This window comes from Rattus norvegicus, chromosome 2 (assembly GCF_021556685.1).
Source record: "Rattus norvegicus strain SHRSP/BbbUtx chromosome 2, alternate assembly SHRSP_T2T, whole genome shotgun sequence".
In the NCBI taxonomy this organism is placed as follows: domain Eukaryota; kingdom Metazoa; phylum Chordata; class Mammalia; order Rodentia; family Muridae; genus Rattus; species Rattus norvegicus.
In genome coordinates, this window is record NC_141535.1 from 152211918 (window position 1) to 152225008 (window position 13091).

The 13091-nt window shown below is 41.6% G+C and overlaps 2 protein-coding genes across 16 annotated transcripts in view; one reads left to right on the plus strand and one right to left on the minus strand.

Moving 5' to 3' along the window:
- Nucleotides 1–13091, minus strand: part of Veph1 (ventricular zone expressed PH domain-containing 1) — a 255757-nt gene that overhangs the window by 197975 nt on the left and 44691 nt on the right.
- On the plus strand, nucleotides 1664–7472 carry Ptx3 (pentraxin 3). The gene is given in 3 exon segments (NM_001109536.3): nucleotides 1664–1954; nucleotides 2382–2783; nucleotides 6244–7472. Coding segments are annotated over 3 exon segments (1146 nt in total). The 5' UTR covers nucleotides 1664–1824; the 3' UTR covers nucleotides 6858–7472.

Genomic DNA, 13091 nt, shown 5'->3' on the forward strand with positions numbered 1-13091 from the left:
TACATTTACGTGATGGAATATTACTCAGCTATTAAAAACAAGGACGCCATGAAATTTGCAGGCAAATGGATGGAACTAGAAAATATCATCTTGAAAGAAACCCATGGTATGTGCTTACTTGTAATTGGACATTAGCTATAAAGTCCAGGTAACCATGCTACAATCCACAGACCCATTAAAGGAGCAGTAAGCATTTTTATCCAGTTCTCCTGCATTTGCTTTTTTCAGATAGGGTCTCTCATTGGCTTTAACTTGCTCAGTAGGCTTAGCTGTCTGGCCAGGGATTCCCAGGGGCCCTCTCTTTAGTACTGGCATTAGGACCCTACATCACCACATCAGGGTTTTTAGTGTGGACTCTAGAAATCGAACTTGAGTCCACAGTCTTCAGAGAGAAATACTTTACTAAGCTATGGCTCCTGACTGCCCTTTAAACAGTATCCTATTGTCTCACAGGACCATCTCTTTCTGTGAGGCCTTAATGATTTTAAAACATACTCATTTTAAGCTGCTATTTCAAATAAGTTAAGCTCTTGAGCAGGGGCCTAATGCTGTTTTACTTTCTGTTGATTCTTATTCATGATGCCCTATTCTGAGATCAATGTCTAGCTATGTGTAACTATGGATTCATTTTTTACTGTGGTGAATGGTACATGCATGTGTGGTCCAGGTGCTTGAGGGCACTCAGTCACTTGTGATTCTCTGTGCAGGGTCAGAGAGAGGAGTTTACCTATGGAAATCCAAAAGGCAGCCTTCTGAGAGACCTGACATGAGGGTAGTCTCCCCCTCATGATCAGACTGTGACTGATAACCCTTCCCCTCCATCTCTTTTGTGTATTGGGGACTTGAATCAACTCAGGAGCTGACCCTCTGGGAGTGGTAATCTCTAGATCTTTGGCCACTGTGTAGTTTTCTTGTTTTATTTGGAGTTCATTTAAATGTTTTACTTTTTATCACTATTATTATGACCTATCAACGTCTATTCAGGTACTTTGCATGTGGTGGGGGCAGATTTTCAGTGCTTGTTCAGACACACACACACACACACACACACACACACACACACACACACACACACACACACACACACCAGGAGTCACTAATTTAAATTTAAAACAGGAACTTGAGAGGTACTCAAGCTCCTCAAGGGAGGTACTCCCGCCCTCCCTTTCCTGTTTTATTGGGTTTTTACCCAGTTGTACTGTGTTTATTAGTTGCCACTCCAGAGGAGTAAAGACAAGTTAGTCAATCAGGATGCATTTGACTTCTAGAGTCATATAAGTTCTTAATGGGCTGGGTTATTTTGGAGTCAGAATCATTTTCTATAGATTGCACTTGAGAAAGTATCCAAAAAAAAAAAAGGTTAAAAAAAAGTTTTCTGTAACTTCAGGGGTTGTGGAATAATGAAAGCTCACACCAAGTGCCAAAATGATAATTTGCCCCACATCTCTGTGTTGCCCACCCCCCAAAGCGCTAGCACTTCAGGTTACAGCAACTAATCCTCAGGGGCACCAGAAAAGTCCAGCTTCCCTCCTCTTCTCCCCCTGGCCTGCCTCTAATTAATCTGCCTGCAGCGTGGACCTTGGTGGTTTAACATTGTGCAACCTCTTCAGCTCCCTTGCCCTCCCACCCAACCCCCTCCCCCAAATCCAGGGGAACTCCCTCGCGCTGTGCCACCGACATTACTCATTCATCCCGTTCAGGCTTTGGAGCGTTTATTAAGGGCTTCGCTCCTGCCTTGCTCTATCTCTCCCGGGCTCTCTAGATCACTAGAGAACCTCGCTTCTTTCCCTGTGGCGGCTGCGAGCAAACTTCGCCTCTCCAGCAATGCATCTCCCTGTGATTCTGCTTTGTGCTCTCTGGTCTGCAGTGTTGGCTGAGACCTCCTATGACTATGAGCTCATGCATGTGAATTTGGACAACGAAATAGACAATGGACTTCATCCCACCGAGGACCGTAAGTTCATTTTAACTTTCTCAGCTTACCAAAACTACATAACTCACTTGGGGGGGGGGTTAATTAACATAATTAACATAAGTAGCCAATGAAGCAAGCTAAAATTGTACTTTATTTGTAAAAACAAGGACTGCCCGAGAAAAGCCAGAGGCTTTAAATTATTTTTCTAACACTTACAATGAGTTAAGCTATGCAAAATCACGGCTCTTTAACTGTTTTTAGCTACATAAATGGCATTTCCCCAGTTAGCTTAACATGTCTTAGAAAGAATGGTCCTATGTCATCTTTGAGAAGTTTACAACGCTGTTTTCACAGCTATCCTTAGAAGGAGAGGGGTTGCTGGGGACAGGCTTAAACTTGGGGTCACCAAAAGTGCAGCTCACTGCCAGCCGGGACAGGCTGGTAATGTGTGTGTCCTGCGATCTAGCCACACCATGCGACTGCCGCCAGGAACACTCGGAGTGGGACAAGCTGTTCATCATGCTGGAGAACTCGCAGATGCGGGAGGCCATGCTGTTACAGGCCACTGACGACGTCCTCCGCGGGGAGTTGCAGAGGCTGCGGGCGGAACTGGGGCGGCTGGCGGGCGGTATGGCGAGGCCTTGCTCAGCCAGTGGCCCGGCAGACGCCAGGCTGGCACAGGCGCTGGAGCCGCTGCTGCAGGAGAGCCGCGACGCGAACCGCAGGCTGGCACGCCTGGAAGATGCAGAGGCGCGGCGACACGAGGCGACAGTGCCTAGCCTAGGAGCGGTGCTGGAGGAACTGCAGCGGACGCGCGCCGACCTGAGCGCCATGCAGAGCTGGGTCGCTCGCCACTGGCTACCCGCAGGTAAGCACCCGGCGTAGAGCCCACGGTCGGAGGGGGACTCAGAACCCGGCTACTTTTCATAGGCACACTCACAGAGCTCAGACACATCACGCCAGACAAGCTCATTGCCTTGTTAAAAGCCTCAGGAACCCAAAAGAAAATGGGATTTAACCATCGGTCTGGAAGTAGATACCAGAGATCCCTGACACTGGATCCGACCAGATAGTACAGGAGTCCATTGGCAGGTGTTTAACGGTGATCCTTCTTGCTGCCCCGAGTCCCTCCGTTAGGGATTTCCACGTCTTCTAATTTTATTCTGTCACTCTCTTTAGCTCAGCTCTGGTTTCCCCGGCACTATTTCAGGGCCTGGACTAACTTCAGCGACTTTCCCAGCCCCTTAGCCGACTCCTCCCCCTCTACTCCTTCTGAGCTGACTGGAGCCTAATTGGATCTCCTGCAAACTCAGCAGAACTCCAGGACTCCCTCATCCCAGTTGAGTTCAACAGTGATGGTCAAGGGGTGCAGGCTCTGGGGCATGTCCTATAAAGTCAGGCGCAGGAGTCAGAGGATGTAGATGCCTGCATCTTGTGTCCCGGGGGTGGGGCACACAAGAAAGGGATTATTTAAGCTGTGCAACTTGTCAAAACCCCACATAAAGCCCATAAAATGGCACACTCTTAAAAGTTAACGAAACAGGAAGAACATTGGAGCCTAGTAATATGGTTCTTAAGTTAAATTTCTGATGGGGGCAGTGATGTTTTGTTGTAGATTTTTCTAGAAAATTAGTGTCCTATGTTGACAAATATCCCTGGCACGTCTCTTGAGTCTCAGAAACAATGACAAACAATAGCATCTCATACTGTATCTCCAATCAGATGGAGCTTATCGGATGGGGTGGGAAGTAGGAGACCCCAGAGCATGGCCCATTCCTTTACAGAAACAACTACGCTACGATCAGTCCTTCCTAACTATTTGAAGGATGGAGGCCATGCCCTTAAATCCTAAATAAATCTTCAGAGAAAAGCTATAAAGTCGAATCTAAAGCAAACCCTCACTGTGATCATTTTGTGATAATTTTAAAGGCATGGATTTTTTTGTTTTGCAAACTCAGTAGAGTCATGAACATATAATGTGCCCCTCAAAGGAAGGATTACTTTGTATCCTCACCTGTTAGTTAGAAAATATATACATTCCCGAATTCTAAACTGTTGGTGCTTATTACCCAGTAATACTTCCCCCTGCAGGCTGTAATTGTCCTCTCTCTCCTGCCAGCCTGGCCCCCAGAGGATTCCTAATCATGTTGTGGTCGGCCTCCTAAGAACCTAGTTTTCATTTTGCTTAGTCTTTGATAATATAATTACAAAGAGTTATTAGTTAAAAACCATTTCATGAGAGAATTTCTGACATTTCAAAGCGGTCTCAAGGGACTCGATCACTGCTCTGCAAAAGAATCCCACAAAATCTGCTAACATACTACTTTACAGCATGAACCCAAATAGCTGCCATGGCCTCCAGAGATGCTGGGTCTCCCAGACACAGTCACGGGCCACCCGGGAGTGTAATCAGCACTGCCTGGCCTATTTAAACAGGAAGACAGTTAATTAGGTTTAGTGAATGTTCCGTTGGACAGTTCTTTAAACTTACAGAGGCCAGGAGATTCTAAATGCACACAAATGGCAGTCTTTTGTCCCCACAATCATTTGATTTAATTGTTGTAGCTAGAAAAAGAATCTTATCTTGAATATGCCTCATTTAAATTTTTCATGAATGATTAGAAATTTTTAAGAGTTCTGCTATTATTTGGGGGCATTGCTGCCATGATTGCTCTTATGCTATTTCCCTATATATCAATATTTCTTTGACTATTAATAAAAGAGATAGTTTATGTTTGTTTGACATTTTTTTGGACTGACCCTAGCTCAGAGCCACTTGTGGGAATTTACTTTATAGGACATTTGGTGTCCACACGTTCTACTGAGTCACCATTTAGTCCTTAAATGCTCCGGGAGTGACTTTTCAAAGCCGCCATATAGCATCTCCTTGGGCTATTATAAAGGGAACATCTAGCCCACCTTAGTTCTCTTCAGATACAGCAAGAAGCAGAGCCCATCTGTTCAAGGCCTTCGCCTTGGTATCTTAGTTGCTGCTGCAGGCTTGAGATAGCAGCGGTGGAGTAGATGAGGCTCGCGTGCATGTTCAAAGCCCGTGTCTTCTGAATGTTCTCAGCAGAAATACAACCTCTAACAAAATCCTTCAGAAGAATCCCCTCCTTTTAAAGCATTTTCTATAGTGGTGTAACTATAAAATGTATATGTTTTAAAGCATATTCTTGGCCTGCCCAGATTTGAATGCAGTATACTTGTAACTTATAGACTTGCCGCAGAGAGCCACCCCCCCTTAAATATAGACAACACTAAAGGCTGGTGAGATTATAAACTTTGTCAAAAACTATAATACTCACTAGCAGTAAATTATTCAGAATTCAGGTCTTCTATTAAGAGGCAATATAATGGGTTGGCCTCTGGGAACAGACCAACCAAACTAAAACCTGAGCTTTAAAATTTAGCTATTATAGAAGCATAGGTTATTTTGTCTCAGTTTTCCCACCTGTAAAGTGGGACTAAGAAGACTTTCAAAGCAAGTATGGATATTATTAAGGTGATGAACACATTGGCTAGAACGCTATCTGGGACACAGTAAGTACCTGATAGACATTAGTCATCATTACTACACTTTGCTTCCCGTCAAAGCTCAGTTTGCAAACTGGTTGTGCACACCAGTGATTTCAGTCCCTTGATGGTGGAGACAGGAGAATCAGAAGCCAGAAGCTATCCTTAGCTATATGTCCAATCTGAGGTCAGCCCAAGTTACACGAGGACTTATTTCAAACAGCCAACAACAATAGTAAGACAAGACACAGTAGTTTCCTATAACCTCTGCAAAGTTACCGATATCCAAGATCATGTGGTATATGAAACTATTCCCTAGTGACATGGCTATTCTGAAACATTGTTTTAAAAGAGGTGCTGATAATGGCTACCGAGAATGAGGTAGATCCATTGATTTTTATAGTTTTATTGTTTTAAGAGCATGGTAAAGGTAAGAAGGAAATAGGATAGATTTTGTTAAAGACTTAGAAACAATAGAATCTTCTGAAATTAACTCATTGTGATTCAACAGTTTAATACAAAACATAAAAGAAAAGCAGATTGAAGGGGAGATGGTTATTCATGGATTTTGTTATTTGTGGGTTGAGCTGGCGCTTCCCTTCAGTTTGCAAACGTCTTTATTCTGTTGCTCACTGGATAAGCCAAGTAGTTTTTTACTTTTATTCTCTTTGCTCTTCAGAGATCAGACTGGAGGCCCCATAAATCATAACAGACCACGGTATATAGTTATCAATTATAGTTAATATAACTGAATATCAAAATAACTCTGAAACTGAAAATTTTTCCCCTTGCATTCTCTTTTGCTACTCCAGGCTGTGAAACAGCGATTTTCTTCCCAATGCGTTCTAAGAAGATTTTTGGAAGCGTGCATCCTGTGAGACCAATGAAGCTTGAATCTTTTAGTGCTTGTATTTGGGTCAAAGCCACAGACGTATTAAACAAAACCATCCTGTTTTCCTATGGCACCAAGTGGAACCCCTATGAGATCCAGCTGTACCTAAGTTCCCAGTCCCTAGTGTTTGTGGTGGGTGGGAAGGAGAACAAGCTGGCTGCGGATACTGTGGTCTCCCTGGGGAGGTGGTCCCACCTGTGTGGCACGTGGAGTTCAGAGCAGGGGAGCATGTCCTTGTGGGCAAATGGGGAACTGGTGGCTACCACTCTGGAGATGGCCAAAAGTCACCCTGTTCCTGAGGGTGGACTCCTACAGATTGGCCAAGAAAAGAATGGTTGCTGTGTAGGTGGGGGCTTTGACGAAACATTGGCATTTTCTGGAAGAATCACAGGCTTCAATATCTGGGATCGAGTTCTCAGCAAGGAGGAGATAAGGGCAAGTGGGGGAGCCGAATCATGCCACATCCGGGGAAACATCGTCGGGTGGGGAGTCACAGAGATTCAGGCTCATGGAGGAGCTCAGTATGTTTCTTAAGTGTTGTGAAACTCTACTTGAAGCCAAAGGAGACTCACACTTTAAATATATGCCAATTGGAAAGGTCTGAAAAACTTCGGTGCCTAATAAGAACACTTGAGAGGAGTGAAGGAGAGACGAGTTCGTCTTTATTTACCTTGGCAAAATGCTGAATAAACAGTTGAAGGGAAGGCTTGAGAGAAGGCTTGGGGATGTTGTTACTAAGCCTTATACTGTGGTGCTTTCAGATTAATGTCTGCCTCTGTCAGATAAACCCTCAGATAACTAAACAGGACTGGACTCTGAACAGAGAGACGATTGTGTTCCTTTTTTTTTTTTTTTTTTTTTTGGTTAATTTTATTTTGGCCAGAGACATTTTTATATTGGAAGAATAACAAAACAAGCTCTGTGGCCCATTGTTCATTCTTCCTGGTGTGTATTTTGTGACAAAAGAGATGATGAGAAAACCATATTTATACCACAAAGTGACTTATTAACAAACACAAATGTAGCTTTCGTGTTATAATCCAGTGTTCCATTTGGGAGAAAGTAGTTGTGTAATTTATATTGTGAAATGGATTTGTATTAATTTTATTTTTGTAAAAGTCTACTGTAAATAAAATGTTTTATAAAGCTAGCCTGTGTCCTCAAAACTTAAGTGTAAGAGCTGTTTTGAAGCAAAGCCACACTCTTCCTCTTTTCATTTAGAGTCGTTTTCGGAGACTGCTACAGAAACAGCAGTATTTATATTGTTAGAAGCAAACTCTACTGCTGCTATAAGTTTTGGTGTCCTACCAAAAGGTGGTTGTAAGAAACAGGGTCTTGGCTAAACACATTCATCTCTCTGGGCTTTAGTGTTTTCAACTGAGGAAGATAGGAGGAAATGCTCTGATGAGTCTATGAGCTTGTACAATTTTCTGCCCTGTTGTAACACAGACAAACATGTATCATCTGAGTTCTCCGGGTAGACATGGCCCATGTAAGCAATGGCTAGATGCATGTTCTAGCTCTTGACATTGTCACATGGGGCTTTCGTCTATAAAATCCATATTCAAGAATTTCACAATCAAGTTATGAGAAAAATGCAAAATGAAAGAGCTCGTGTTGTTCTATGTAAGTTAGGATTTTGTGCGTTCGTAGATCTTCCAGGCTATGTGTGGCCTAGAGGCCACCAGTTGGACATGCATGGCAGGACTCTCAGAGGCGGGAACCAAGAATCTGGACAAGAAGCAAGGCCTGTATATCCATTTTCTTCCAGGTCATGGAGAGGACAGAGAACGCTGTACATTCAGGAGTTTGGGTAAGACACCTACCAATCTCCTCTTGGGGATTCTCTGCAAAGAATCCTAGAACCTTATAAAGCTGCTGTAGCATCACAGTGAGCATGTATCCCCCTAAATAGAGAGCTGAAGAACCACAGGACCTTCCTGCTCACAAGCTAGGGCCATGGGTAAAACTGTAACTATCTAGCTGAGCTTCCTTAGACATGTGCCTTGATCTTCTCAGTGAAAGAAAGGAACATGGATCTAGTGTCTTTCAGAAATAAAGATCTAACATGTTTGGAGGATGTTCACAGAATTTGTACAGCTTCATACAATTCTTGAAATCTATACAGTGAGGCCTATGAGTCTGTAACGAAATTAGTCACAGTTATAAGCGGATACGTAGGCCAGTCTTCCACTCTTAGGAATTATACAACTCAACATTTCCGATACAGTGGCCGCATGCTAAGTCTCTGTTTAGCTCTTCTCTATATTGTTTGAATTCTCATCTGGAAGACATATTGGATCGAGTTTTAGAGAGTTGGGCGTGCTTTTCCTCTCTTTACACGTGCCTGCACAAATGAGATCTGTCTGGATGCCTCAGAAGGCACGAGCCAAGATTAGTACACATGCATATGCTGACAATATTAACTGTATACTGTACATGGTGTGTGCTGTCACTCTAGAATGTATTTATGTATGACTAGTACAGTTACACTTTGTGTGCGAAAGCTAAGCACAGCTAATGTTTTCCTAGTTTATTATAGTAAATTTGCGTTTAAGTATTAATTATCTTATTTAGAACATTTGACTGGTAAGTATCTGTCAGGGGTTGGTGATGCTGATCGAATTAATTGATTGAGGGCAATGAAGAAGCAAACAGGAGAAAACAAAGACATTATTGGGTTATAAGTGTAGACATTTCATGTGCTACCGCAGTAAGTCTGGATAGATAGTGTCCAAGGTCTTTTGATTCTCCCTTTATCTCCATTGTACCTCTGAAGTAAGAGAATTCTAGTGTTAGTGGTACACCCAGTCACTAAGAAGATTCCAATGTTTCTCAGTGTTACTTTGCCATGTTCTGCTCACCGATGAACTACTGTTCTATGTGATTTCTCTGTCTGTTTTAAATGCAATAACAATGGCTAGAATTTCAGCTGTCATGTTACAGCATGAGATTTAAAGCAGTCACTTATTAGCAGCAGCATGGTCTGGTGACCATAAAGCCAGCTCTGGCTTGCTTTCTCCTTGACTTCTTTGAAAAATATGTTTTTAAATCCATTATTGGTTGTTGCATCTTATCCAGATCCAATTATTAGAGGAAAAAAAACCTAAAAAGACAAAGCATTGTATTTTTTTCAAAGCACCCAGTGTACATATGAAAAAATGTATTTTACAAATTCTCAGGAAGCTAACTGAAAAACTAACAGTGCTTAAGGAGTTCTAGCGTGTAAGGGTATCAGAAGACTTAAGTAATTTGTGGAACTGTGACAAAATATCCCCTTGGTTTAGCACCAATGAACATAGTTGTATTCTCAATGACGCTACTGAGAGAATTACCATGTAATGGCATAGTAGGATAATTGTACAAGATGAGTCATCTGGTCATTTGGATGAAAATGTATGTTACTGATATATAATACTATCTATATGCTTAATATCAGTACTTGTATAATGTACAGTGACTAAGTTTTCTGGTTTTTCTGGGCCTGTTCTGGCTTTATCCAAGCTACCAGGTCCCTGGGCAAACTGGGACAGCTGGTCACTCTATGTGTATTTATGTATGATTAGTAGGGTGACATTTGTGTACATGAACAAAGCACAGTTGATATTTTCCTTGCCTATTACAGTAGCAATTGGCCTTTAAGTATTAATTACTTTATATTCAGAACATTTAATTATTAAGTATCTATCATGGGATATCAGAGCTTGATTTTATAGTTTCGTGCTTGTCTTCACAGTAATGAGAACTAGATCAACAAATAATAAGATCTTATGTTTTTTTTTTCAAAAAATATACCAGGAACAGATATTTCTAAAATTGTCCTTTAGCCGGTTAAGAAGCAGCATGACTAAGCATAAAGGCCCTGACTAAAGCAATGGTGTATTTGTGTTATTCGTGGGTTCTATAACTGTGAAGGTATCAGGTTACTGATCCTTGAGGCAATCAATCTGAAGAGCTAAAGAAAGTTGCAGGCCCTCAGGTCAGAAATCCAGTCTTTAAATCCTGGCACCACCGAGTACTGGCTTACCAATGAACAGATACACTCAACTAATCGCAACGAATCCTCACACTTCTTACATTATCTAACAAAACAAAATCCCTCCTCAAACACAGACTTTTAAAGCAAATATACACATAAGTATTTGTACATAAAAGTGTTTTCTGGCGCATGCAATCTCTTTTGAAATAAAACATTTCTTAAACTATTTTCTCATGTCCTTCTCAGGTGCTAACACATAGATAAGCCGGGAAACAAAACAATCACAAAGGGACGAGCCTTAGGATTATTGTGTTTTCGGATCAGCACGCACACAATCCAGGCTGGCCAGGTTTTCTTTACCTCACAGCAACATCTGCTGGTGAAATTATGAAGGTGCAGAGTGACATGCGCCAGCTCGGAGCCGGCCACTTGGCCACTAGGAAGTCTTTTTCTCTCCATTTCTAGAACCACGATTGGAAAGACTGCTTACCACACTATGTTTAATCTCTTCCTACTCATGTTAATATTCAAGTGGGATACTTATAATAGGATTTCAACTTAAAGAACGAAACTTTACTCTTTCCATAGTGAAAATCAGTCTGTTAGTGGTAATGTAAAATTAGTAAATCCTTAGTCTGTCAAAAGAAATCTACAAAAAAAAATCAGTAACAAAGAAGCACTGAATACCTCCTCTTAAATTAAAACTAAGACAAGAGTAGTTGTACATGATGACTCGGGTCACTAGCATGAAAATGTACATATGACATATAATAGTATGTCTATGGTTTGTGTGACTACCTGTGTGGAGAAAGGCTAGTGATGCTCCCCTAACCGTGTGTGAAGTAGTAAAATCTGGAACTTTTAAGAAGCAATAATTGTGTCATAGATTTTGCATGCGTGTATGTGTACACACATGTTTGTGTGCAGGTGCACACACCTATGTGCGTGTCTAGAGGCTAGAGAAGGGCATCAGGTGCTTTCTTTGATCACTCTGCCTTTTCCCTTTGTTAGGTGTCTCTGTGTGAGTCTAAAGCTTACATTTACTAATTTATCCTGCTAGGCTTGCATCCACTGAACCTCAGATTCTCTCTCCTTTCTCTGCTTCACCCATTCCTGAGGTTCCAGGTGTGTGAAACCCCATGATCGGTTTGTTACATGGATTCTGGGATGCAAAAATCAGGTCCTGTGATTGCACAGTTTACAGAGCAAGCATCTTAACCACTGAGCCATCTCTCCAGCACCTGTCAAGAATGTTTAATGGCTGAGCATCTCTCTAGGGATTATGAAATTCAGTGAATGGATCTGGCTCTGCCTCCAGTATTTTTATATGAACTTAGTGCACTGCAGATACTCAATTAGAAGTGGGAATGATGGTACCAGTGACAGGAAGAACCACAATTACCAGTGGGCTGAATATTGTGTGGAGTGTAGGAATTTTATCTAGTTAAGTGTCATCGGTCATGTGTGGTAAGTAAAATTACTGACATAACATGTGAGGAGCCAGATTTCTCCATTTTTTTGAGACAGCTCATGATTTAATAGTTTGAATTTTGTCTCACATAGAGAAAGAAATGAGGTAAATTTATCATAATTAACTGAACAGTCTTTTCCAGGTTGTTGCCAGCAAGTCAGAATGTGTACTCTTGCCGGGACCACATTGTGTTTTCTCAAAGATTTTCTACTTAAATTTCAAATCACTTAAGGGCATCTTGTGGCTTGTGCAAAAGGTCTGTATAAAAATTCTGCCTCTGATTCAGAGAGGCAAAGGACAGGCCAGTGCTGTGTGCAGATGTGATAGAAGGGACAAGCATAGCCTCACAGAGTGACAAGTCAGTTATCTGCAAAGAGCTTCCTCATGGACCCACAAATAACCAGGTGAAGTTTAAGACACTCATCTTATAGGCCTTTTATAATGCTGTCAGTTTCGTGGGTGAAAGATACGGCAACTCACAGTACAGTGGGCCCTGGGTAGGTTTCTGTTTTCTGATACAAGCAGCATGGTCCATCGTCACACAGCAAAGAATAAGCCTGGAGAATTATTCAGGAGCACAGACAACCTCTCCGACATTGCACGATGTAAAATTACACGCGGTGTAACTTGGGCAGAAAGTAAAGTCACCATCCAGTGACATCCTTGTTTTAGTTTTTAATCCAAAAGGGCCTTGTGTGACTTTTCTTTCATTGTTATAATTTTAATCTGGGTTTATTTTTGTAGATATTCTTTGTTAGAATAAGGGTATTGCTAATTACTAATTGGAGCCTGGAAAAAGCTAGAGTTTCACATTTTGAATTTAGGTCTTTGTCTCACTTTCTGTGTGTTTTGATACGGATGATTATTTCAGCAAATGAGTAGTCTACTTTTCTGTCGCAAAGATTCCCACCACATGGTTGACTGGGTTTGTCTTTGCCCTCTCCACTCTATTACGGGATGGTTTTCATTTTTGTTTTTCTCTTTTTGCAGCACTGCTATGTGGCAAGAATTGCTATGACTTCACAGGCAAGTTCTCCTTCTTGTCTGACTCACTTTATCTGACTCGATATTTTAAAATCAGTTGGCCACATTTCACCAAATGGTCCATCAGTATTTCATTAAAATTTCACTAAACTCATTGAAACGCTATCTTTGCTGCACCAATGTTTCCCATCCATGAAGATGGTATAGCAACCCACATCTTCGGGCCTTATTCAACTACTTTCAAAATAATTTATAATTTTATTATCAAAAGTTATTTATATCGTTTTCTAGAAGTTGTATATAATATTTTTCATTCCTGTATGATTGTATAATG